Here is a 25,401-nt window from a genome sequence, read left to right as displayed (position 1 = left end):
ATCCGAGTTGGGGTCCATGTCCAGACCCGGGTCCGGGTCCGAGTCCGGGTCCAAGTATGGGTCTGGGTCCATAAGAAAGAGAACAAGTCGCCAAACGTGAACTATGTGTCATTGGAGAGTTACATTCTGATCATCATCAGCAGTTCCACTTCATCAAATGTCACTTTTTTAAATGTAAATGCTGGATTTGTTGATGAAAATACAAAAATCACAATATATATGCCTTTCACATTTGAGGAGTTCCCTCGGTTCCTCATGGATCCCATCATCAGAACTGCGTTTTGACAAAAACGGGACCAATCTGTATGTATATACTTACAATCAAAAAAAGAATTTTCAAAATCGGTCCAGAAATGACGGAGTTGTGGAGTAACAAACATTATAAAAAAAAAACCTTTTGAAATCTTGAAGTCGGTTAAAAAGAAGCTTTGTGCCTGTTGGTGTGTAAACAGATCTTGTCGTTGTGTTCACTTTATTGAATATTTACTTAGATTAGTAAAAACTTGTTGCCACGGGGCACCTTTTATGCGGAGAAAAGTATTAGAAATAGGTATTTTGCGTTAGAAATATTATTCAGAATTTGCGATAATTATTGGGCACCACCAACCCACTGTTAACCAGCTTACCTTACACGATTTAATAAAATTTGGAAGTTCTGTTACATTGCTTGGCAAGCTGATGAACTGAAGAGATGATGAAATATTATGCGAAGAAGTTTTATGATTAAAAACAAAACTTTTAATGTGTTTAATTTAGGTTTAAATACGTGTAAGTAAATACGCATTAAAACCTTACGTGCAACTTAAAATATGTAGCGAAGTCTAGAGCGCAAAAATCTTTAGTCTTTTTAATTAGTTGTCATGCTCTATAAACACTGGAAATAATTTTTACATTTGTTGTTAAAAATACGTAATGAATGAAAGTGACACCATTGTCAGATAATTGTCAGGTTATTTTGATAAAGATAAAAGTTTTAAAGCAGTTCTTATTAGTAGCCAGTAGAACCCAGTACGAAGAAAAACAACACTGAGCAAACTACATGCAAACTATAAATAGGTATACGGTGTTATTTCATTAGAAATCAGTTCGCTTTATTTAACTATGCATTAGATCAAATAACCTGATTAATTACTTCTTTTCCCAATGGTTGAATGACTTCGCGTTCTCGGAGTTTCCTCCATGTTTTCTCAAGTCATTTGTTTTGTGCCCTCTTCGCGCCAATCGAGCCAAACCCACTGTCAACGTAACAGACGTGCGTACCGGACCGCGACGATGGTCCGTTCAACACATGTTCAAAATATAAATATATAAATAATTATATAATAATACAAACAGCTTTTGTAGTCGCGAATTTAAAAAAAAGGCGCGGCGTATTCAATGAGGGCTATCGTTTTTTGCTCACCAGTTGGCGCCTCTGTTGATGGTGACATTTGACATTTCGAACTATGGAAAAGACCACCATCTACATTAGCGCCCCTAGCGGCGAATTCATACGCGTTAGCCCACAAAAGTGTTTATTTTATCTGGTTTAAAGGTTCCTCCACACTCATGCGCGAATCACGGCGCTAAGCCTCGAACACGAGTGTGGAGTCGATTTCGCTGATTAGCGAACTAGACTCCAGACCAAAGAAAAGTATAATATATAGGACTCCAGACTCGCGTTCGCGGCTTCGCGTCGTGATTCGCGCATGAGTGTGGAGGGCCCTTTAGACAAGTAGAAATTCATGGGAATTTGTGGAAATCAGTGACTTCAATATTTGTTTGTTTATAAAAATTTTGAAATGGTAGTTTTGTTACGTGGATTTCGAACGTGCCTGATTATGACGTTTGTATTTTGACATTGACGTTTTGAAATTTGATTGATAATATAACCTCTCGCACTGTCATAGACAGTATTTATTTTTATTATACTTACTCTTCGTAATGCTTGTTAAATAAAATTAGAGATAAGATAACGTTTGGTTTGCCTCAGTTGCCTCCTATATATTACAATACTCTTTGCTCAGTGCCTCGGTAACAATGTCGGCGTACGGACCAGTAAGTTTTATTTTATTACGTATTAGAATGGAAATGCTACTTTGAAGATAACTGGTATGATTTTCTCTGATAATCTTAGAACATCTCAACTAAATTACGTATAGGTTTTAGAACCTGCACTTGAAATAAACTTGACGGTATAATTAATATGTTCTAGGAGCATCCTCGTAACCTTATCCCAGAGCTGTGCAATCAGTTCTATCATTTAGGATGGGTAACGGGAACTGGCGGTGGCATCTCCATAAAAGATGGGTAACTTGACTTATATGTTATTAAGAGTTTTGAATGATTCACGGTTGGTTTCACTAGACTTATATTGACCGGGGTCACCCGTGAACAAGATGCATGTAACTGTGTCGAAATATCGGGAGCTCACAAACAATACAAAAGGTAAAAGCACTACTAGGTTGAAAAGTAAAAAATATCTATGTCTACAATTTTAATTTATGTTCTATCGGTTTCAGGGAAAAGATCTACATAGCACCATCAGGAGTACAAAAGGAACGGATGAAGTCAGATGACCTGTTTGTGCAGACAATTAATGATGAAGATCTAGAACTTCCACCTCCGGAGAAACAGTAAGTGAATGTATATAGGATCTACAGTACAATCTCACTAATCCAGCACTAATGCTGATACAAGAGTGTCCTTTTTATAGTATATGTTAAAAGTTACTACAATTTTTTTTTTAACCATATATACCTGGGTCAAAATTCTTTTTGTTGTCTAAGACAAAAATACAACTAACACAAGCGTGACAGTGGTCAGAACCAAGACAACGAAAATAATTTTGGCCCACCTATCCAATATCCAAAATTAGTGTGAATTCCAAAATCGTATGATGAATCATATATGAATGCCAGATTTTTATAGACCGATAAGTGTCAAAGTACAAAGGCTTTGGACGAAGACTAACGTAGGAGTTGTTCCATTGGCTAGGACTTCTGTTATAGGTATTGTCACATTTTACTTCCAATGTTTGATTACAGACGCTCCGGATCAAGTATAAATCTGGACTTGGCCACTGAAGAGCTTGGTCACTTTTTCGTTAATATAAAACATCCATTTCATTTATCAATAAAGCTTGTAAAAAATTACTGAAACCTTTCAGGCTGAAGAAGAGTCAATGCACGCCTCTGTTCATGCTGGCGTACAAAGAGCGCGGCGCCGGCGCCGTCATTCACACGCACTCGCCGCACGCCGTTCGCTGCACGCTACTCTATGACAAGGAGTTCACCATCACACATCAGGAGATGATTAAGGTTCTTAGTTTAGTTTCTTCTAATCTTTACAGACTGAAGAAGAGGTAATGCATTCATTTCATACTGGCGTATAAAGAGCGCGGCGCCGTCATTCACACGCACTCGAGCACGCCGTTCGCTGCTCTATGGTATGGTGATGTTCATCAATGACCCGCCAGGAGATGATTAAGGTACTTAGTTTAGTTTCTTCTTCTAATCTTTACAGACTGAAGAAGAGGTAAAGCACGCCTCTATTAATTTCATACTGGCGTATAAAGAGCGCGGCGCCACCGCCGGCGCTGTCATTCACATAATAAAATGACAGTAATACAAATATTTATACAAACATCATAATATTTATACAAATACATAAACGTTTGCTGCACACTGCTCTATGACAAGGAGTTCACCATCACCCACCACGAGATCATCAAGGTATAGTTATCGTGAACTGAAAAGAAGAAGTTTTTTTTTACTGAATTCTTTGCCGATTGTACTTTTCTATTATTAGCCTAACAGAACTAATACTCATTGAGGATTCTAAGGCATCAATGGCCACCTTCTGTATTTGTCATCCGATCAGCTCGATGAAACGAAGCACGCCATTGCTGAAAAGATCAAGGACCAACTCCAACTACACAAATTTCAAGATCCCTTGAATTTATATTTATGCGGCATATTAGAGATACTCAAAAAAATTATTCACTCGTGAAAGTCGTGAATGACACATGTCTACGGCATATCAATTTTTAAAACACATATTAATTACGAAATTATTTCTGAATTCCAGGGAATAAAAGACGCCAAACTGGATCGGTTTCTGCGCTACGACGAGAAGCTAGTTGTCCCCATCATTGAGAACACGCCTTTCGAGCGAGACTTGGCCGGCAGTCTCGGCGAGGCTCTGACGCAGTACCCTGGGACCAGTGCTGTGCTAGTTCGGAGACACGGGGTCTATGTGTGGGGGGACACTTGGCAGCAAGCCAAAACTATGTTAGTATAATTTTAGGGTAATCAACTTTTTTGTAGCTCGTTGTCTTGGTTCCGTTCTTCTGGGCCACTCTTTAAAACCTGATTTTTATTCATTGAACTCGCGATTTTATGGTTTTGTACCCAATGGTTACCCTTTGGGCACGAAACGATTTTCATTTATGGCAGGAGCTTAAAACGACCATAAAAATCGGCCAAGTGCGAGTCGGACTCGCGAACGAAGGGTTCCGTACCACGCAAAAAACGGCAAAAAAATCACGTTTGTTACATGGGAGCACTTAAATATTTATTTTATTAAGTTGTTAGTATTTGTGGTTATAGTGGCAACAGAAATACATAATCTGTGAAAATTTCAAGTGTATTTCAAATTTCAAATTTCTATCACGGTTCATGAGAGCATGACACACAGCCTGGTACAGACAGATGGACAGCGGATTCTTAGTAATAGGGTCCCGTTTTTACCCTCTGGGTACGGAACCCTAAAAATAGTATGCAAGAAAATATAAAAAAAATCCTAGGACAGAAAAGTTTTACTTTGATCCCTCCTAGCAAGGAAGAAAAGTCCCACTTTGATGACTTCCTCGCTAGGAAGGAAGAAAAAGCCGTTTTCCGAATAGGTGCTGTGACATTTGCAGCAACACCTTTCCTAATTAGAATATATTCGTGTTTCCAGGTCCGAGTGCTATGACTACCTGTTCGAGATGGCGGTTGAGATGAAGAAACTCGGCCTAGATCCTGGGTTCAACCCGGAAGCACAGAACAAATCTCTTAACTAAGGAAACTAAAATGGTCCTACTTTGCTCCTTGGTGGGTAACTATGCTCCAATTCAAAAAAGAGCTTACAATCTAATATATACACCAACTACTCACGTGCATTTTTTAGTAAGATTGTGCGGGTTTGCCAGATCTGGACGGAGTTTTTCTTAGCAACTGAACGGCAAATTGTGGCCACATTTTTGCGTTTAGGTGATAAAGCATTAAATAAGCAAAAAAAAGACCAAAAGTTGAGGAATCAGTAGGACAATAATATAAATATACTGATTTATACATAAATTAATTGTTTTATCAGAAAACACAATGCCCCTAATGAGGGCGCCACTGGACGGTCGACGCAGTCTTTAGATCCATACCTGTTAATTAGTTTTAAGTTTTGTTACTATCATTAAAGTTTATACTTCATATCGCAACACCACTAGTAATTTTAAAATAAATCTATTTTTCTGTAAAAATGCCTTTTATGTATTATCAGCATTGTGAAACCAATTTTTCATTCTGAACCCTATGTCGATATATACTTTTTAAGTATCAATGGAGATCACAAAAGCGCGAATACATGAAATATTCGTTTCGAAGTGGGCAGAGCCGGAGCTAACATTGCGCAGACTTTAACACAAAGAATACAATACTCGCTAGGAACAGATCAGCTTTAGCAGCTTTCGCCAAGTCTGGTGAATGTGTCGCTAGCACACAAAGATGCGAATCGCTCTCGCGCTGTGTCCATGCTGCATGCCTGCAGACAAATCTGTTTCGCGCGTCTAGTAATAGTATTACTGCAATGTTCTGCCACCAGACTGCAGCACTAGCCCCTTTTGTAAACCATAGAGTAACTTATACATACTGTACATTTAACCTTTTGGACGCACTAGCCCCTTTTGTAAACCATAGAGTAACTTATACATACTGTACATTTAACCTTTTGGACGCCAATGAGGGATATATCGGCACCGCAGGTCCAACGCCAAAGACGGATTTATCGGTCAAAGACCACAGAGCAACATAGACCTACGTGCATGTGCATAAAGTTCAATTTCAGTTTTGACATTTCGGTGACGTGGCGTCCGAGTGACAGCTTTTGTGTTTGACAAGGCGTCGAAAAGGTTAACAGGTTTTTGACAAGTTTTTAGAGATAATAAAATATGTCATTGATTGCATCAAGGCCGCGACGGAATATTCTACTTCGTTGACAGAGGACCTAACGCCGGTAGGCTACCTGAAAACGCTAATCCGAAATTTCGCTATCTGCCTCTTTATCGCTCGAATATGCAAGAGTGACAGAGATTGGACCCTCAGATTGTGGTAGTGGCGCCCCCTACGCAGAGTTTCGCGTTACCTATTCGCTCGAGCTTCGCATAAAGTTCGGTTAAATAAAACGCTAGTTCAAAACACAGGCCATACGTTGCGTTGCTAAAAAATGGAATTGTCAACTGTCAAATAGAATAAAAATCAGTCGTGTCTGGCCCAACTAAAAAAACAGCGCAAAATTCTAGTAGATTTTTAGAAAAACAATACGATGTAATTGAAATGTTCCGGTAATTTCAAACATGAAGAGGGTTAAACGGAGGCAGGGCCGCAGTCCCCCTAGGAAGTTTGAGAAATATGAGACCAATCGAAACATCAATAAGACGCCATTTGTCTCGCCTGAGGTTGAGGAGGTATTTCCACCTCCTAAGGAAAGATGCGGGGAAGATGTAAGTACCTATATACGTAACCGCCAGGGCCGGATTGACCATAAGGCAGAGCAGGTACCTGCCTACAGACCCGGCATCGGCTAGCGGCCCCGCGTGCACACAAAAAAGGTTTCATATAGAGTGAAAATTGCATCCACCAAAATACATGTTACGTACTTACAAAATCTGGCCCTGCTGACGGCCCACTGATGTTACCTATATATATTTTGGAACTACTTGTACCCGCTGAATGCATCATCTTGCTTTAATACTTTAACAAACTTTTAAATCCATACTGTCTGTTTGTTACCTCTTCCCGCTTAAACCGCTGAACCGATTTAGTTGAAATTTGGTATAGAGATAGTATGCCAGAGAAAGACATAGGATAGGTTTTATCCCGGAAATCATCCCTTAGGAGGGTAAAAAGCGGGTGAAAATAATTGAATGATTGCTATTACTTTTATCTATGAGTTATAGTTCTCAAATAGGAAGTTTGTATGGGCAATCAATAAAAAGCAGATTGGATAAAAAATTAATTCCACGCAGTCGAAGTCGCGGGAAAAAGCTAGTAACTTATAATATCTAACCAAATATATTTTCGTTTGGTAGGTGTTTTAAAATTAAGTACAAGAAACAAGATTACATCGCGCTGCCAAGAGCTATACGGTGTAAAAAAAATACTTAGGTACCTAACATAATAATGACATGTCTGTTCTTTCAAAGGTGGAAGTTGCTACTAATGGGCGCGAAAATCCCTTTGCAAGAAGCAAATCACATCGGTGCACCTTCTACAGACCCAGTAATGAAGACTTCGGGCAGCTGACGGATATGGCTTTGCCTCCGAAAGATGTAAGTCAAAACGGACGAATCTATCCTTATAGTTCCGTTCTTTGCTATTTTGGCTAAAGGACCATATATAAATCCTTAAAAACCAGTATTTCTCTACGTAGGTACCTATATACTCTACATAATTGCATAGATACCTCATTCCACAAACTAGGAAATTCGGCCATAGGAACTGCTCAGACATAGATATAGCTGTTTGATAAAGAATCGCAGTTTTCTCAAGCAAGCCACAGACAGGCAATTTTTGAGATGGTAGGGACTTGTAATTGAGGGTTCCTACTGCGCGCGAATCATCTGTTTCCTCTATCGGTCCCAAACCCAAAAATATGACAAACTACCTACAAACTACTGGATATATGCCGTCGGAAAGTTACCAAAGATAAAGATAGTTTATTATTGCGCTTATGAACTACAAATAAAGCTACGCCGGCTCTAACCCTACACCTCTGTCTCGAGAAGATTTAAATCCCCCCCTCAATTAGAGGAGACTTGTGAAATTTCCGCAAAAATTTCGGAAACTTTACATATTTTTGTATGGTAATGGACTATTGGGGATCGAAACATTCCGTTTGCAAAATGAAAGCTTTCTTAATTTTCTGATTTTTTCTCTGAAACGTTGCGAGAAGTTTTCCAACTTATTTTAAAGTTTCCGCAACTTGCACTTTTGTACTGCAAATATATTTTGTTTTATTTAGTTCTGATAGTCACTTTAGAACCCGATTTACGAGGAAAACGTTTTATTCAGTTTTTTCCTTCACAATTCATCCTTCCTTTCAATATGAAAATGGGTACTGTAGCATTACTAAATAGTTGACGACATACTTATTTATCAGTATTACAAGAACCATAAGCCCGCTCCAGACTACGCGGCGCAAAGCCGTGAACGCGAGTGTGGAGTCGATTTCGAACTGAATGATTAGCGAACTAGACTTCGCACTCGCGTTCGCGGCTTCGGGCCGCGATTCGCGCACGAGTGTGAAGGGCCCTTTATACTTATTTATCAGTATTACAAGAACCTTATTCAAGAAATCTGCAACGAGTCCACGCCAGACACGACAAAAGCGGTGACGAAGAATGCCTGCGAAGGATCCATGGTGCAGACCCGTTCGGCGTTTGTGGACCCGGCCAGCGTACTCCATCTAGACGAACACGTGATGGCGGACCTGGTTGGTCTAATTTTCGTTTACCATTTTTATCCTCATCTGAACGGTTATGATGGTCATAGATGCGATAGATGTCTGAATGCGATAATGACAGTGCGACTTTCAATCAATGCGAGAAGTCGTGGAGGTGATATAATTTACCAGCCGCTTTTCGGTAAAGGAAAACATCACGAGGAAACCGGACAAATCCCTTTAGGTACCTAAGGCCTAGTTTCCCCTCTGGGTTGGAAGTCCAGATGGCAGTCACTTTCGGTAAAACTAGTGTCTTATTATGAAGTCTGAATTTAACGATTTTTTTAAAGTCTATTCTTGAAACTAGTTGCCAAGCGGACCCCAGGCTCCCATGAGCATGGCAAAAAGCCGAGTAAACGCGCGGAAGACGATGTCGTGTTAAACAGCTAGTGACTTATTTTATCACGTAGATAACGTCATCCATCATACGCCAGTATCTTATAATGAACCCTTTGGCATTAGATGGACGACGTGCAGTGGCAGACCATCGACAGCGTCAGCGACGCGGACATGTTTCTGTCAGGAGTGCCGAGCCCAGAGCGGATCGAGGTCCCGACAGGTGTGTAAAGCATTGGTGCTCTAGAGACAACAATTAAACCGCCAATTTCTCTTTGCACTCTGCTTTGTAGCTGATAATGGTAACCAATTGCTCCGTTACCAACTTAGGGCCACCACACACTAGTCTTTTGAGCGTCGGTGTCTAGTCAGCGTTGCGCCAACGTTGCGTCGAGCAGCAGCTATAGAGTTGTCTAGTCGTCGACGCTAGTGCGGGGTGGCCCTAATCTATAACTTGGTGAGTGAGTTTAAATGCTTCAACCATCAACATCCTGTTTTATGAAAGAAGCCTTGAATCGGCTGATCAATATATTTCATTGATTGTCATCCCGAAGTTCATAATATGGTCACAATACGGTTAGGTCCATTATGACTATTTATGTGATATATGCCATATGCCTATAAATTATAAACAAAAATAAAAACCGGACAAGTGCGATTCGGACTCGCCCACCGAGGGTTCCGTACTTTTTAGTATTTGTTGTTATAGCGGCAACAGAAATATATCATCTGTGAAAATGTCAACTGTCTAGCTATCACAGTTAATGAGATACAGCTGGTGACAGACAGACAGACGGACAGTGGAGTCTTAGTACCTAATAGGGTCCCGTTTATACCCTTTGTGTATTTGCGGTTTTCAGATAAAAAGCGTACTCCGTCGGTTCGTAGTAATATTCGTATATCGGAAACACCTCACGTAAAACGGATCGCTGAGAAGTTCTCGAAGTTCAAAAAGAACAACGTTGAGGTCCGCAAGCTTGAAGAGAGGGTGGTTTGTCTGGAGTACGATATTTTCGACTTGAACGCGGCTGACCCCGCGGCGCCGACGCAGAAAATGAGGGCATTTTTCTCCATAAAAATGAAAGATTTTGGAGGCGACAACAACAAAGGTATATTTATAAATATAGATTTGACCAAAAAAATAAATTAATATATATTTTACGAATCTTCATCTTAGCACATTTAAGTAGGACAAGAAAATTCAGATTGTAAGTACGTGAATTTAATTTCCCTAAAAATCCGCAGTGCAGTGTTCACTTTGGGAGCATTCCATGAAATTGTCTAGCTACCGTTGTCCCGTACAAACGCAAGTTTTCTGAACATTTGCAGGTATAGGAGTTGCTTTTTCTGTAAGAAATTGTCAAAAATAAAACCAGAAAAATAATCGTCGGCTTTAAACGCCGACAAAAAAGTTCTAATATACGAAATAAAATGCGTTTGTTCGGGACAGCCCGTGGAATGCTCCTATGCGGTTAACGTAAGGGGGGGTTACACGGGCATCTTACAGCCGACCTAGTGCTTTTTTGCAGAAAGTGACATAGGAAATGATAAGGACCAGCAAAAGCTATTAGGTAGGCACATTTAGTAGGTAACTAATAGGTAGGTAGGTACTACCTATATACTGCAAGGACTGAAAGTAACTTGGCGATTCTTTGACGAAACGTGATAACTTGGCGATGCTGTTTAAATACAAATCAGGTTTTTCCTCGAGGCTTCTTGAATTCTGTGCTATCCCATGACCACTTCGCTTGACTATATCGCGATTATCTTTTACAGAGAACATACCGTCCATCCCATCTGGTGTAAAACGCAACTTCAACTTGGACGACGGAGACCTTCAGAAACTAAACAAGAAAGAGATAGAAATCATAGACAACGAGATACCTGAAAACAGGTCATTACTAGAGGACCTCAAGCGAGTGCTGAGACGGAAGCAGGCACTCGAAAACAAAAAGAGACGCGAAACATTGGACCTAATGTGTCTGTACGAGATGGCTAAGCGAGAGAGCCCACCTGTCAACTGCGACTATTCCAACACTAATCTCTTATCCAAAGCAGAATTGCAGGAAATTAAAGATTTAATTTTGAAAAAATGCGAATCGAGCGTTTACGGGATTAATAGACGAACGGTTAAATGTAGAGATGAAGTGAACGATGCGAAGTGTGTGCTGTCGAACAGTTTGATAAACGAGTTGATGCGTGAGGCTGAACTTTGAAAAACAAGTGAAAGTTCAGTTTTACCATCAGAATGTCATACGTTAATAGTACCATAGACAAAGAAATGGTAAAAGTAGACGGTGCTATTCGGCGCCATATGTTTGCTGTAAGTAGGTGGATAACGATGATTAAAGGTTATAGTGATAGACAACCTAATTAGAATTAACATAAAACGTAACATTTAAATTATAATATAAGTACAGTGCCACCTACTTCAGTAATAAAATGATTACCTATTAGTCAGCAGGAAAAGTCGCTAAGCGATTAAAGTGTTTAAAATTATCTACACACGTTCTTATTCTTAAGAAATTTAAGAATAGGTAAGAAGGTGTGTAGATAGTTTTGAATAAAGTTATGCGTCTATATCATATTGTGCACTTTCCATAAACAAATAAATCTAGTTCGTTACAAATTGTAACCAGGTTGTGAATATTTATCAGAAGTTTTGTTACATCGTATTAATAAATTAAAAATACGAAAGAAAAAAACCCTTTTTCATTTTTATTATTACGATCCGTAGTCAACAAATATTCTAACAAACCCAAACACAATTAGGTTGCGTTGTTTTATCAGTTCCTATGGCCACCTCCGGTCTCCATCGTCAGATCAGCTCGATGATACAGTCAGCTGCAGAGAAAAAGAAGCATAGAAAGCTGCATAGAAGTTTGTGTAAACGTGCTAAGCTAATAGTATTGCTGACTGTATCATCATATTACATTATCAGATTATCACCCAACTTTTGCCCAACTTACATTGTGTACTTATGTGAAGTTTCATCTATATATTATACTACTCATTGGTTTCATCTCAATTCAATAATGGGTTAAAAATATAACTATTAATTTAAAAGTTTTAAAAACCCCCTACGCTATATGCCAACAAAATGCATTTTATGCCAAAAATGCCTTGCATTTTGGAAAAGAGCTGATACCATGGAGACTATATAAAGGAGCCAAATCTCTATGTATGAAAAGTGTCCATCAAAAAACAGTAATTAGGCGGCGCCACCATACACCGAAATACTATCAAAAACAATATTCTACGTAATTTGGTCGGGTTATTTGTTATTGCCTTATATGGTTCATGTTATACTCATGTCCCAGAGCCTAACTAGCGCCACCGGAGAGATTAAGAACTATTATTTAAAGCTGAAAGCGGTCACTTTTGCAACAATTCTGCCATAAGAGATTGGCATCCTTTCTATACCATCCATAGCCGATACTCTCCAAAATGTTGTCTTTGAAACATAGCTAAAAACCACCGCAAGAAAACTCGCTTTCAAATTCTTTTGAAGAGCTACAATGCCACAGACCGAGCATGTTATTGGCACGTGTACCTAACCTACCTAACCCGCGCCTCCATATGCGCGGGTTACATGCGCCATATGCAAGAACAAAGAAGCATTTGTAGGAATGGAACTGTAGAACCTTTTCGAGGAAACTCAATTGACATCCAAAGAGAATATAACTCTTCTTGCCCTCTTGACATGTACTTATTTTAGATACATAAACATAACCATTGAAAATTCGATTTTCAGGCAAAATGGCTAAATAATATCATTGAGCGTTAAAGTCGACATTGTCGTAAGCTAATATGGCACGAAATACTGCAATAAAGTAAATTCAGTAAAACAATTTCAGCAGTTCTGAAGCTCCTTGTCATGTCCACAATCATGGCTTACTTTTGAATCATTGATGAATCCTACACTTCCAGAATAGGTACCTATAAATGGTTCTAAAAAATATGGCCTGTGTAAAATGATCCAACTTGGCTTGCAAGATTTACCTCTGCTTTATAGGTACTGTCTTCATAAAATCTTTGGATACCTACAAGATTAAAGAACAATGTGGATTTAAACCTTGCAAAACCCTTTGCCAGTATGAAAAACAATCAAGATGAGGAATAAAAAAACCTACTTTGGCATAAGTTCTCACTTACTTAGAGATATAATTCTCATGGGCGTATTTTATGCCTGCGTTCTAGAATATAAGAAAGATGAGCGGAGATGAGAGGATACTGCGGGAATCCACCATGCAATAGCAATAGTTTTAAATGTTGTTATCCAGCGGAGCGGAGAAAAAATGTGGCTTACAAGTTACAACTGCTGGTGGTTGATTCACGCACGTCACCTCTCACCTCCACTATCTCCGCCCTTAGTGGAAAGGCAGCCTAAATCCCAGATATTGGAGGTAAATTCTACATCTATCTATAAGACAAACAGCATTAAAAAAGTGTAAATAAAGTATTGAGATTGGAGATATAACATTGTTTTATTAAAAGTCGGACCAAGCTAAAATGCTTAACCTTTTGGACGCCAATGACCGATAAATACGCACCGTAGGTAAAAACAAATGTACATGTACATACAAAAACATCAAAAACTTTCATCTCTAGAATGAAAACCACTTAATGGATTATTCCAAAATACATACCAAGTGACTGTGAATATCCTCTATATAATGTTCAAAAATAGTTAAACAGATACATCAAAAAATAAGAAAAGTACATCCATTCCAAATTTGGCCTAAAAGACACTTAGCCTTTTGTCACATCTTTACCACATCCCGAATGAAAATTACCAAATTAATTAGTGACACGGACCTAAAAATGTTGCTAAAGAATCTAAGGATTGTAACTTAGTCGATTTCAACTAAATCCATTGTAGGCCTTTAAATTAGGACTATGTACCACTTCAAAAAACGTACAAGTATCTTCATCGCCACTTGATACTTCGCTAACAGGACTTTCAACTGTACCATTTATAATTTTACTTCTATTACTTTTTCTTTTATCCTTTTGATTACTCTCAATTGTCTCTGAAAACTCGGAAATATTCTGCAGTTCACAACATAACTTGTACTCCACGTCTGTACCTTTAGTATGTTTCTTGATCATGTTTAAAACTGTTTGCATGTAGCTGATTTTTGCATCTCGCCTTCTGAGTCTCAACTCCAGGAGTTTCACTTTTGCTTGTAGTGATACTTCCTTACTTGTTTTCATTTTCGTTTGTACTCCCATATTGCTAGTTTCTTTTCGGATGAGCGAGTTTGAAGACTGGACTGAATTGCAACATGTGCATGGTACCACCTGTAATTAGTAGTAATCTTTTAAATAAATTTAATTTTCAATACATTTCCAACGTCAGAATACAATAAAATACAAATATTATTTTTTGCTCACTAATAACAATTGAAACAGTATATACAAACGAAGCATATAAAGTAAACTAAGGTAGACAACATGCAGTCTTATCGCTAGAAGAGTGATAATTTCCAGACACACTTTGGGTACACTTTACACAGTCATTATGAGGATTATTTTTTTTATTACAAAGCTTGGCCATGTTATGTTAGGCCAGCTTGATGATACCATAACATTGCATTGTCATCAAAATTAAATACATAACCAACCCAATTTGCTTCCAACTCAATTTGGCATTGAAAACTGGTTTAAAAGATTTAATCTAATCAAATTATTAGCAATCATTGCAAGTTAACCTTTTAATGTGGGTGTCAGAAATTATGCAAACTTTAATCATATCACTGACATTCTCTCTGCTTATAAATAAATAAGCATGCTTAGGATTACCTATTATATAACCAGGGACCGGCCCGCTATCCCTTATCCGGGTTTATAAGGGTATTGCATAAGGCTTAACTCACCATACCCTTTGCCAGACGAAACCCTTCATTTTGCTTTTAAAAACCCTTATATTTGTGTACACACATTTGTGTAATCGGTAGCCCAAATACCCTTACAAAACCCTTATCATCCGCTCACCAACACCAAAGATAGATATAACTCCGTAAATTCCGTAATAGATAGATACAGTCTAAGGAAAAAACATGCCTCGAAAATCAAGAAAATTTGATTCTCGTTCAGAGGGCGCTACTAGCTTTGGCCAACTGTCGTATAGATGGCGTTGACGGTTTCGTTTGTTATTTAACAATTTTAACGCATATCAGTAAAAGAACATGGGTCAAAATCATAAAAATAATTAATGCAAATAAAAAAAATCATTTATCCATATTTAAATACATTTTATCGTATTTTTATAAATCTTCATTTTTAGTTTTAAAGTGTGTCGACAGATGGCAGTGAATTTACTGGGGTTACAAAATTTACTATGACAGTACCGCTCTAGTATAAGTTACTCTATGCCAACACCTTGCATATTGCTTATAAGGGTTAGCCTTATAAAGGGCTTCCCTTTTAGCATATAAGCGTGCTAATTTAAGTCATCTACCTCGTTCATAAAGCACACATTACTTCGAATTCGAGCGATCGTCGGCGGCGACGGTGGCGTTCATTGACTAGGCACGTATTTTCTTTCCTTTTCATACACTAGCGTAGATATATACTAATCCTGTCTCTTTCACGCAAAGGGAAACCTTTATAAAAAACGCTTAAAGATAAGGGTAACCCTTATTAAGGGCTAGCCTTATTTTTGGTTAGCTTTTCGATAAGGGTTAGTCAAAGGTAGGGGTATGAATGGGCTTGCAGATCAAAAGGGAAAGTCTTTCAATGTGTTAGCCGTGTTTAAGGGACGCGGAAAGGGTTGTCCGGTCCCTGTATATAACATTAGATCTACTTAGCTATTATTACTGTTGTCGCAGAAATACCTACCATTTGGAAGTTCTGAGGTAAAATGGGATTGTGGTCATATTCATCAGAATCTGACTGAGTTGTGTTCTCCACACCTCCAGTGGTAGAATATTCTCCCTGGTGTGTTGAAAGTGCCCTCTTCAGCAAGGACAACTTTTCATTGTCATCATCATCATCTGTTGAACTGTCCTGAAATTAATTATAATGAAGATTAATGAGATTAAGAAATCACATATTATTTTTAAAAAAACGCTTAATTGCAGACATTACAGTCCTTATCCTCCTAAGGCCCAAGGTCCTACCTACAAGTACTTCTTCAGTTGGATTAAATTTAAACCATATTCAGTTGGAACAAAGTTGCATTTCTTTTGTTTTGCTAAATTTTCAAACAAATAAAAACCAACCCTATTCCGTGCACCATAGGTTTAAATTTCAGTGGCATATTTTGGGTTTTTCATTTGTATGGCTGGGCCTTAGGAGGATAAACGGTTCCAATTGTCAGGTATACAAAACAAGTCTTTAGTTTGTGGTTTATGTTTCTTTGGATTTTGCATATCAAATAACATGTTTATTTTATTTATTGCAGCGCCATTTGTAATCCATATAACACACTGAACAGTTTTTTTTTCTTTATTCATTTATAGGGTTTTTAAACAAATGCCACCCTCTCTAATAAAACTACAACAGTCTAACTTTCAATACTTCTAATAGCACAATCGGATTAAGTCTAACCTCGAAATCCTTCCAAAGATATGAGAAAAATTGCCAATTTGCAGTAAAACAACTTCTTCTGCGTTACACGTGTAATTTAGCACTTATACAAGAAATATTTCGGTTCGGTAATTAGGGTCACAATTAACACGGTGTATAAAATAACGACAATTTTCATTAAAATTTATAAAAACACTTTTTCAACAGAATAATTAAACGGATGGTTGTGGATGTCTGTCTTCCGCATAAAGGGAAAAGGAATAGGTATAAACAGGAACTCGGCTGAAAATTTAGCTGTGAAGGAAAAATGGATTAATGAAATGTGAGTGGTATGGACGATGATGGCTGAATCAATAGATGAAAGAAATCTAAACCGAATACTTATAACGCCCGTCAAATGAGGCTATTTGAATTTTGAGAAAGTTTTAAAAATGCGGATTACAGATAATTAACAAAGGTTGGCAAAACTAGAAGAAAATTACTATGGCAAATAATTAATTGGTTACAAAAAAAGAAATCGGATTTATAACATTAAATTTAAACTAAAATAAATAAAAATCTTGAAGCTTGAAAAACTTGGGTTCGGTATGTATGTTAATTACAGGTCTCTTTTTCATGTCCACACTATTTGACATTTGGGGACCTTGAGGAATCGCAGCCATCTTGGAAAATGTGTACCATCCTGGAGAAATTTACGTTTTACTCTAAATATACGTTCTCTGTGAAAATATGGTGTAAGGCAACATTAAAGCTTATTAAATTCTACACAAAAAAGTCCTAGATATCTTTGCGGAAAAAGTACATCTTATTATAGAAAATAATAGCTGAATCCAGATTTAGCGCTTATATTTTCAGGGGATATTCTCTTAATAGTGTGATGTATGTGGGTACTTAGCCAAAAATATAGGTAACACATAAAGTAGGTAGATATAGATTCCTTTGTCTCGATTAAATATTGCAACGAACGGACGTGTGTTATTCCTGCAACCCTTAGTCGGACACCCCTTCACCCCTATTTCTCAGTGGCGACGAGCAGTTTGGACCGTTTAGTGCGTGTTCTGTGCGTGTGGTAAAAAAAAAAAAAAAAAAAAAAAAAACAATGTCAATAGGCAAAATAGGCGAGTTTAAAGTCGCGTCGGACAATTGGCGGTTGTATGTAGAACGACTTGAACAGTATTTCTTGTGTAACAACATTAAAGCCGAGTTGCAAGTGGCTACGTTAGTGACCGTGATTGGCGCCGAGTGTTATGAACTCCTAGTCAACTTATGCACGCCGGATAAACCTACTTCAAAAACATTCGCCGACTTAACTGCTATTTTAGAAAAGCATTTGCAACCAAAACCCAGTGTACTGGCAGAACGTTATAAATTTAGGCATAGAAAACAGGGAGATAGTGAGTCGATGTCTAATTACGTGGCAGTTTTGAGAAGAATGTCTAAAACGTGTGACTTTGGGACGGGGCTCCAAGACAGTTTAAGGGATCAGTTTGTATGCGGAATTCACAGCGAGACCATTCGACAAAGGCTTTTTGCAGAGGATAACCTAGATTTCACTAAAGCTTTTAATCTGGCAGTCAGTATGGAAGCGGCTGAGAAGGACGCCGCTATGGTCGAGGGGTCACAGAAGCCTGCTAGCGACGGGACAAGTGCGTTGGCGTCTTGTCAAGCGATAGCGGCGAGTTCGTCACGTCGTATTAAGGGCGAGGCGACGCGTGGAGCATGGCGGCCGCGGGGCGCAGAGCGAGGCGCCAGCGCTGGGCGTGGGGCCCGCGCCAGCGGTTGGCAGGTGGCGACGGCGCCGTCGGCGGGAAAAGGACGTGATGCACACTGTAAGGCTTGCGGCGGGACGCACGGCACAGAAACCTGTCGGTTCGCCCGCTATGTATGCAAGGTGTGCAACAAGCAGGGACACTTGCAGCGGGTGTGTCCATTAATGGCAGATACTCACAGCGTGGAAGTTACCAATATAACCAGTCAGCGGGAAACATATAGTGAGGACAGTGACATGAGTGACGAGGTAATTATTATACATGTTAATAACTTAAAGGCAGCGGATTACAAACCCATTTTTATGAAAATGAATGTGCAGGGTATTGACCTCGACATGGAATGTGATACAGGCAGTGCGATTTCATGCGTCAGCAAAAAAGTTTACGAACAATTGTTTTCGCAGTTAATACTTTATAGTAGTAATGTTAGATTACGTTATTTCACGGGAGAACTTGTAAAGCCGGTGGGTGTAGTAAAACCACTTGTAAAATATAAAGATAAGCAGGAATATTTGGAGATGTATGTAATTGAAAATGGTAAATCCATGTTGATAGGCAGACAATGGCTGGCGGAATTAAATATACCCATACCTACGCCATGCAGGCCTTGCAATGTTAATAGAACCGAGGTAGATGAAAATGAGTTTAACCTGGCGGATTTTAGTTCCAGATTTTGTGACGTGTTCGCGGATGGTTTGGGGCGGTTCACCGGCGGTCGCGTGAGCATCCACCTGCGGGAAGGGGCGCGGCCGGTGTTCCTGCGCGCGCGGCCCCTGGCGTACGCGCTGCGCACGCCGGTGGAGCGCGCGCTGGAGCAACTGGTGCGCGACGGTGTGCTCACCCCCGTTGACCGCTCGGACTGGGCTACACCCATTGTCCCGGTAGTAAAGAAGGACGGTAATGTAAGAATTTGCGCTGATTACAAACTAACTTTAAATAGAATGCTAGAAGTCGATCGATATCCGTTACCTAGGGTAGACGATTTGTTAGCACGCCTGTATGGCGGAAAGCGATTTAGTAAGATCGATTTATCGCAGGCCTACGCGCAATTTGAGCTAGACGATTCTCGAAAATACACCGTGATTAATACTCATAAGGGCTTATTTCGATATAATCGTCTTGTGTATGGATTGTCCTCGAGCCCGGGTATATTTCAGAGACGGTTGGAACAAATGTTTGCGGACTTACCACACGTAGGCGTATTCCTTGACGACGTGATTATCACGGGCAGCAACACAGAATCGCACATTGACAATTTAGTTAAGGTTTTCGAGCGGTTGCAAGCCTATGGGTTGCGCGTAAAAAAAGAGAAATGCGCTTTCTTTGCTAAATCGATTAATTATCTAGGGCACGTTATTAGTGAAGATGGTATACATACTTGCCCAGAAAAAGTAAAGGCCATCGAGGCCGCGCCGGCGCCACGTAATGTATCCGAATTGAGGGCCTTTATAGGAATGGTAATGTATTACGCGAAGTTCGTCGGTAATGTCAGTAGTATAATGGCACCCTTGTATAATTTATTAAAAAGTGGAGTTAAGTTCGTGTGGGATAGGGAATGTCAGGCGGCTTTTAAACAAATCAAGAGGGCGCTCGGGTCGAGTCAAGTGCTAACGCATTATTCAGAAGAATTGCCCCTGATTTTGACTTGCGATGCATCTGGAGTGGGGGTTGCCTCGGTGATATCGCACGTCACGGAGCACGGTGAGCGACCCGTGGCATATGCCTCGCGCACGCTCACAGCGGCGGAGCGTGCGTACGCACAAATAGACCGGGAGGCACTAGCAATTGTCTACGGAATTCGTAAGTTTCACCAGTATCTATACGGTCGCAAATTTATATTACGAACTGATCACAAGCCTCTCACGTACATTTTTGGAGATAAGGTCGGAATTCCGGTAATGGCAGCTTCGCGCATACAACGATGGGCGGTTCTTTTATCGGGGTACGACTATCAAATTGAATATGTCGCATCGAAAAAAAATTGTGCGGACGCACTATCGCGGTTACCTCAGGTAAAAGAGGGTGCAGCGGGTAGAGAGGAGGAAGTCACTTACGTGAATTTTGTGGAAAACTTTCTACCGGTAACTAATAATGATGTACGTGTTTCGACAGCCAAGGATAGGTTAGTGAGTAGGGTAATCGCGTACGCGCAATCAGGATGGCCGGCTAGCTGTCCCGACGAAGAGATAGAGCCTTACTTTATAAGGCGACACGAGTTGTATGTTGACCGCGGGTGCTTGATGTGGGGATATCGTATGACTATACCTACTTCGCTGCGTGAAAAGGTACTTAAACAGCTGCATATTAGTCATATGGGTATTGTTAAAATGAAATCACTGGCGCGAAGTTATGTATGGTGGCCTAACATAGACGCGGAGGTGGAGGCGTTGTGTAGAGGTTGCGAGACGTGTGCAGCGGAGGCGGTCGCACCGCCACGGGCTACGCCCAGTCCATGGAAGTATGCTACGAAGCCCTGGACTAGGATTCACGTAGATTTTTTGCAATATAAAAGTAGGACCTATTTAATTCTAATTGATTCGACCTCTAAATGGATTGAGGTGTTTGAGATGTCACGTACAAACTCGTCCGCCGTAATTAGGGAACTTAGGGCGACTTTCGCTCGCTTTGGGCTACCGTCAGTCGTAGTTTCAGATCAAGGACCGCCTTTTACAAGCGCAGAGTTCAAACAATTCTTAACGCAAAACGGCATTGAACAGGCATTTTCACCCGTGTACCACCCGGCGTCCAATGGAGCTGCAGAACAAGCAGTAAAGTTGTGTAAACGGGCGATAAAGAAATCGTTTAGGGACGGGCTAGATGTAGACGTCGCCTTACAAACTTACTTGCTAGCATATAGGAATAGCGTTCATAGTACCACAGGAGAAACCCCAGCGATGCTTCTACAAAAGCGGAATTTAAACTCGAGGTTAGACTTATTACGTAGTGATCGTGGGCTGGAAGACCGGGTCCGTGACGCGCAGCGCCACCAGGTGCAGGCCGCTCAGAGCGCGACCGCGGAGCGAAACTTGGTAACGGGAGATACCGTTTGGGCGCGTAATTATACTGGTGCCGATAAATGGATCAAAGGTACTGTTGTAGGCAAGGAGGGTTCACGTCGGTATACCCTGGATAGCGGAGACGGGAGACTTCTAGTTAGACATGTAGACCAAATCAGGCGCAGATCATCAGCTTTGTCGAGCATTCCGTGTCCTACGGACCGGGGGGCCGACGGGGATGAGCAGGCTGAACAATTAGAGAGAGACGAGGTACAACCTGGTGGTTCGGTGGATCGGGGTGAGGTAGAGACAGAGACAGTAAGGGGGGAGGTAGTACCTAATAAAACGTCAGATGTAGACGTTACAGCTAATCCTTCCCCACATCCTCGTCCACCAGCGCGATCGCCGATGACGCTGAGGCCGTTGCCAAGTCGTAGACTTAGACTAGAGATAGATTAGTTATAATTAGTTTAAAGTACTGTAGTAATAATGTATAAATTAATATTACTTCATGATTAAGTGGGGAGGTGTGATGTATGTGGGTACTTAGCCAAAAATATAGGTAACACATAAAGTAGGTAGATATAGATTCCTTTGTCTCGATTAAATATTGCAACGAACGGACGTGTGTTATTCCTGCAACCCTTAGTCGGACACCCCTTCACCCCTATTTCTCAAATAGGAAACTTGTAGGAATATGAATACACGTTATACCCCAATATTAACATTATACTCGACTGCGACTTAAACAGAAAGTAGGGTTATGGGTTTAAATACTGATAATCAGTACACTGTAGCTAACATACTGGACGGATTTCTTTAAATGACTATCGGTAGATTCTTCTTGCCCTTCGCAACCTTTTTACACTTGTTTTATTAAAGAAAAATCAATACAGCCGCCTCGAGAGGATGCCGAATATAAAATCATATTTTTACTTCTAGCGCCAAAACTATTGAGTGGATTTCAATTAAATAGACATCAGTAGATCCATAAGTGGTACACGAGTGCTATCAAGTTTACTAAAATAAATAAAGGAAAAATATTTAGGACTTAAAATGTGACTGCAAAAACAGATTTTAGGTCTTAAATGGGGTTTAAACAATAGTGACAGTAATGAAATTTGACACCTACAATTTCAGGGATCCCTGTTTGCGTGTCATAAAATTGGAGCTTCGGGGACCATGGGGATCAAACGCCATCTTGAAAAGTGTCTTTTTTGGTTTTTCTCGGAATATCTGGGTTTAATGTGAATACTGTGTATGGCGAAACAAAAGCTTATTAAGTTCTACACAAAAAAAGGTATAGAACACCATGTCCCTAAAACGGAGCTTTCTTCTAGAAATATGGCCTAGAAGTCAAAAGGTTATACTTATCATCTCCTACTAAAATTTTATTTTAAGACGGGTCAGAAAAAATACTTGTATAATTTTTTACCAATTTTTGGAACACAAAAACATTATCTACTCAACCACGAAAAAAAATTGTGTGGAAGCTTGTAAGCTTCTGAGCCCTATTTCTAGAAAAAGGCTTTGTTTTTGGGACATTGTGGTGTAGTGGCTTTTTAGTGTGGAATTTAATAAGCTTTTGTTTTGCCATACACAGTATTCACATTAAACCCAGATTCACTTTAATGTTGCCTTACACCATATTTTCATAGAGAACATATATTTAGAGTAAAACGCAATTTTCTCCAGGATGGTACACATTTTCCAAGATGGCTGCGATTCCTCGAGGTCTCCAAATGTCAAATAGTGTGGATATGAAAAAGAGACCTTTAATTAACATACATACCAAATTTCATATCTTTGGAAGGATTTCGAGGTTAGACTTAATAATAAGTAATCTTAAAATTGACATTTTATTTGATTTTGTATGGCATTATAAAATTAAAATTTAAAAAACTATGTTTTTTCTTGGCTGGTTAATTTAAAGCTATAGAAAACCAATGAAAACCGTCACTGCAGTTAACACCACAATTATGAATACTTGCAGGATCTACCTGGCGCCACAGTCAAGGTGTTAAATGGACAATTTTTTTATTTCTTTGTAATTTTCTTTTCAGATTTTGTTAAAAATTGTTAGGTTTGAAAAGCTCTTTATTCTGGTCGGAATAAACATGAAATCCAAATGTTAGACAAAAACAAATTATAAAAATTCTCTTTGAGTTACAAACATTCCATACATTTTATGAAACTCAGTGGAAGATTTTGTTGGACATACAATGAAATTGCGCTTATATTGTACAGAATTCTATCCACCAAATTTTATCGAAATATGAGAAAGATATAAAAATAACAAAATAAAAAATGACCCAAATATGAAATTTGGTAGATTTTATTCTGCAGGCTATCAGCCTCTTACTACTGAAGAGATATATTTTTTGATATAATGTGGAGGAATAAAATACCTTTTCAACAATATTTATAGACGGCACAGCACCCGGTTTAAGGACACGGCACCCTCTGCCTTCAACAAAATCCAGCTCCTTGAAATGCAGGCTGCATATCTTGGCATGTACTGATTTCGATTTTATTTTTACGACCCTCTCCCATAACGGCAAATATTTCTTGTTTCTTGTAACACTGCAATAATTATTAATGATGTCGTAATCATGCTTTATTATTTTTTATGATTAATCAAGATATAGATCATAGAAGAAACAAATAGGTAAGTAATTTAGAATAGGATTACCGATGAAACGTTACACCGCTATTAAATGGATTGTGTTCTGATTTACATCCAATCACAGCACACTTGCTCATTATGGCTACAATTTAAATAATAACAAACGTAAATTTAATTCAAACTTTATTAACAAACTTAACCAGAAGCAGCAGGAGCAGAAAACCACAGATTAATAATATGTAGTAAGCAGAAAACCATGGAGACTATATAAAGGAGCCAAATCTCTATGTATGAAAAGTGTCCATCAAAAAACAGTAATTAGGCGGCGCCACCATACACCGAAATACTACCAAAAACAACCTACGTAATTTGGTCGGGTTATTTGTTGCCTTACATGTTATACTCACGTCCCAGAGCCTAACTAGCGCCACCGGAGAGATTAGGAACTATTATTTAAAGCTGAAAGCGGTCACTTTTGCAACAATTCTGCCATAAGAGATTGGCATCCTTTCTATACCATCCATATAGAAAACCAACTCGGTTGTCACAATGACATTGACATTTTGAGTCGCTCCAGACTACGCGGCGCGAAGCCGCGAACGCGAGTGTGGAGTCAATTTCGCTGATTAGCGAACTATAGTTGGTCAAACCAAATTGTCAGTAAAATAAAAACTATACTCATCCTTTTCTTTTGGGTGCTAGTACTAGTGTAAGACAAAGATAGTATGATTCTCTCTGTCTATGTTTGAAACGAGACAGTCCTTTGACAAACTATAGACTCCACACTCGCGTTCGGGGCTTCGCGTCGCGATTCACGCAAGTGTGGAGAGCGCTTAGCGTTCAGTAACAAATGGTGCTTACCATAGATGGTAGGATCCTATAGATGTGCTTTACGCGTGCGCCCGTGAGGGACAGAACATACGCAATGCGATAAAATGATTGGGCGAGTTTATTTGTTGCCCACCATCTTGCCCACCATAAACCAGGATACTAAATTTACGGTGGGGAATAAAAAAAAGTGAGAATATAACAAGGACAAACAATAATAGCGCTTTCTCTGCTACTCCTACTAAAAGATACATAAGACTATCACTTTCGGTCACCCCCCCCTCATGCCTGATCCAGTTATACTAGATTCATGTATTAAGCGCCTTCCAAACTCGTGCGTGAATCGCGCGAAAGCTGCGAACGCGTGTTTGGGGGGTCTCTTTATACGCAGAGTATTATTAAACGTAACAGACGGACGTACCGGACCGCGTCCTTGGTCCTGTCCAAAGCCTGTCTGATCGTATAGCCCCTCCACACTCGTGCGCCAAGACGCGAACGCAAGTGTGGAGTCTAGTTCGCTAATCAGCGAAATCGACTCCACAGTTTGCTCCACAGTCGCGTTGCGTAGTCTGGAGCG

The 25,401-nt window shown here is 39.6% G+C and overlaps 5 protein-coding genes across 5 annotated transcripts in view; 4 read left to right on the top strand and 1 right to left on the bottom strand.

Annotated features, from left to right (window-relative positions):
• The window catches only part of LOC134744616 (spondin-1-like), a 313,657-nt gene that overhangs the window by 58,586 nt on the left and 229,670 nt on the right, over window positions 1-25,401 (top strand). The gene's annotated exons all lie outside the window — the stretch shown is intronic.
• Window positions 1,879-5,458, top strand: LOC134744781 (probable methylthioribulose-1-phosphate dehydratase). Its single transcript, XM_063678692.1, has 6 exons — window positions 1,879-2,037; window positions 2,195-2,289; window positions 2,502-2,615; window positions 3,149-3,299; window positions 4,069-4,271; window positions 4,942-5,458. Exons 1-6 carry the CDS (start codon window positions 2,020-2,022, stop codon window positions 5,042-5,044), a joined length of 684 nt encoding a protein of 227 aa, XP_063534762.1. The 5' UTR covers window positions 1,879-2,019; the 3' UTR covers window positions 5,045-5,458.
• LOC134744951 (uncharacterized) lies at window positions 6,404-11,779 on the top strand. Its single transcript, XM_063678898.1, has 6 exons — window positions 6,404-6,736; window positions 7,439-7,564; window positions 8,566-8,727; window positions 9,199-9,299; window positions 9,895-10,181; window positions 10,849-11,779. The coding sequence occupies exons 1-6, from the start codon at window positions 6,590-6,592 to the stop codon at window positions 11,286-11,288; spliced, it is 1,263 nt and encodes a 420-aa protein (XP_063534968.1). The 5' UTR covers window positions 6,404-6,589; the 3' UTR covers window positions 11,289-11,779.
• On the bottom strand, window positions 13,726-24,216 carry LOC134745020 (uncharacterized). Its single transcript, XM_063678989.1, has 4 exons — window positions 24,063-24,216; window positions 23,779-23,953; window positions 15,916-16,083; window positions 13,726-14,376 (listed from the first exon to the last, which is right to left on the bottom strand). Exons 1-4 carry the CDS (start codon window positions 24,131-24,133, stop codon window positions 13,936-13,938), a joined length of 855 nt encoding a protein of 284 aa, XP_063535059.1. The 5' UTR covers window positions 24,134-24,216; the 3' UTR covers window positions 13,726-13,935.
• Window positions 17,695-21,829, top strand: LOC134744894 (uncharacterized protein K02A2.6-like). The gene is made up of 3 exons (XM_063678841.1): window positions 17,695-20,174; window positions 20,487-20,659; window positions 21,092-21,829. Exons 1-3 carry the CDS (start codon window positions 17,705-17,707, stop codon window positions 21,827-21,829), a joined length of 3,381 nt encoding a protein of 1,126 aa, XP_063534911.1. The 5' UTR covers window positions 17,695-17,704.

Source organism: Cydia strobilella, chromosome 10 (genome assembly GCF_947568885.1).
Source record: "Cydia strobilella chromosome 10, ilCydStro3.1, whole genome shotgun sequence".
In the NCBI taxonomy this organism is placed as follows: Eukaryota; Metazoa; Arthropoda; class Insecta; order Lepidoptera; family Tortricidae; genus Cydia; species Cydia strobilella.
This window is presented reverse-complemented; position numbering and strand designations above follow the sequence as displayed.

What these genes read in the sequence shown, in the direction of transcription:
- LOC134745020 (XM_063678989.1), bottom strand. Translation starts at nt 24,133, where the DNA reads ATGAGCAAGTGTGCTGTGATTGGATGTAAATCAGAACACAATCCATTT. An exon ending in AGCGGTGTAACGTTTCATCG is followed by an intron (nt 23,954 to 24,062) that starts GTAATCCTATTC and finishes TAATTATTGCAG; the next exon opens with TGTTACAAGAAACAAGAAAT. An exon ending in CTATAAATATTGTTGAAAAG is followed by an intron (nt 16,084 to 23,778) that starts GTATTTTATTCC and finishes AATTAATTTCAG; the next exon opens with GACAGTTCAACAGATGATGA.
- LOC134744894 (XM_063678841.1), top strand. Translation starts at nt 17,705, where the DNA reads ATGTCAATAGGCAAAATAGGCGAGTTTAAAGTCGCGTCGGACAATTGG. An exon ending in AGCAATTGTCTACGGAATTC is followed by an intron (nt 20,175 to 20,486) that starts GTAAGTTTCACC and finishes GTGTTTCGACAG; the next exon opens with CCAAGGATAGGTTAGTGAGT. An exon ending in CTACTTCGCTGCGTGAAAAG is followed by an intron (nt 20,660 to 21,091) that starts GTACTTAAACAG and finishes GGCATTGAACAG; the next exon opens with GCATTTTCACCCGTGTACCA.
- LOC134744951 (XM_063678898.1), top strand. Translation starts at nt 6,590, where the DNA reads ATGAAGAGGGTTAAACGGAGGCAGGGCCGCAGTCCCCCTAGGAAGTTT. An exon ending in AGGAAAGATGCGGGGAAGAT is followed by an intron (nt 6,737 to 7,438) that starts GTAAGTACCTAT and finishes GTTCTTTCAAAG; the next exon opens with GTGGAAGTTGCTACTAATGG. An exon ending in TGGAGGCGACAACAACAAAG is followed by an intron (nt 10,182 to 10,848) that starts GTATATTTATAA and finishes TATCTTTTACAG; the next exon opens with AGAACATACCGTCCATCCCA.
- LOC134744781 (XM_063678692.1), top strand. An exon ending in CACATCAGGAGATGATTAAG is followed by an intron (nt 3,300 to 4,068) that starts GTTCTTAGTTTA and finishes TCTGAATTCCAG; the next exon opens with GGAATAAAAGACGCCAAACT. An exon ending in TGGCAGCAAGCCAAAACTAT is followed by an intron (nt 4,272 to 4,941) that starts GTTAGTATAATT and finishes TCGTGTTTCCAG; the next exon opens with GTCCGAGTGCTATGACTACC.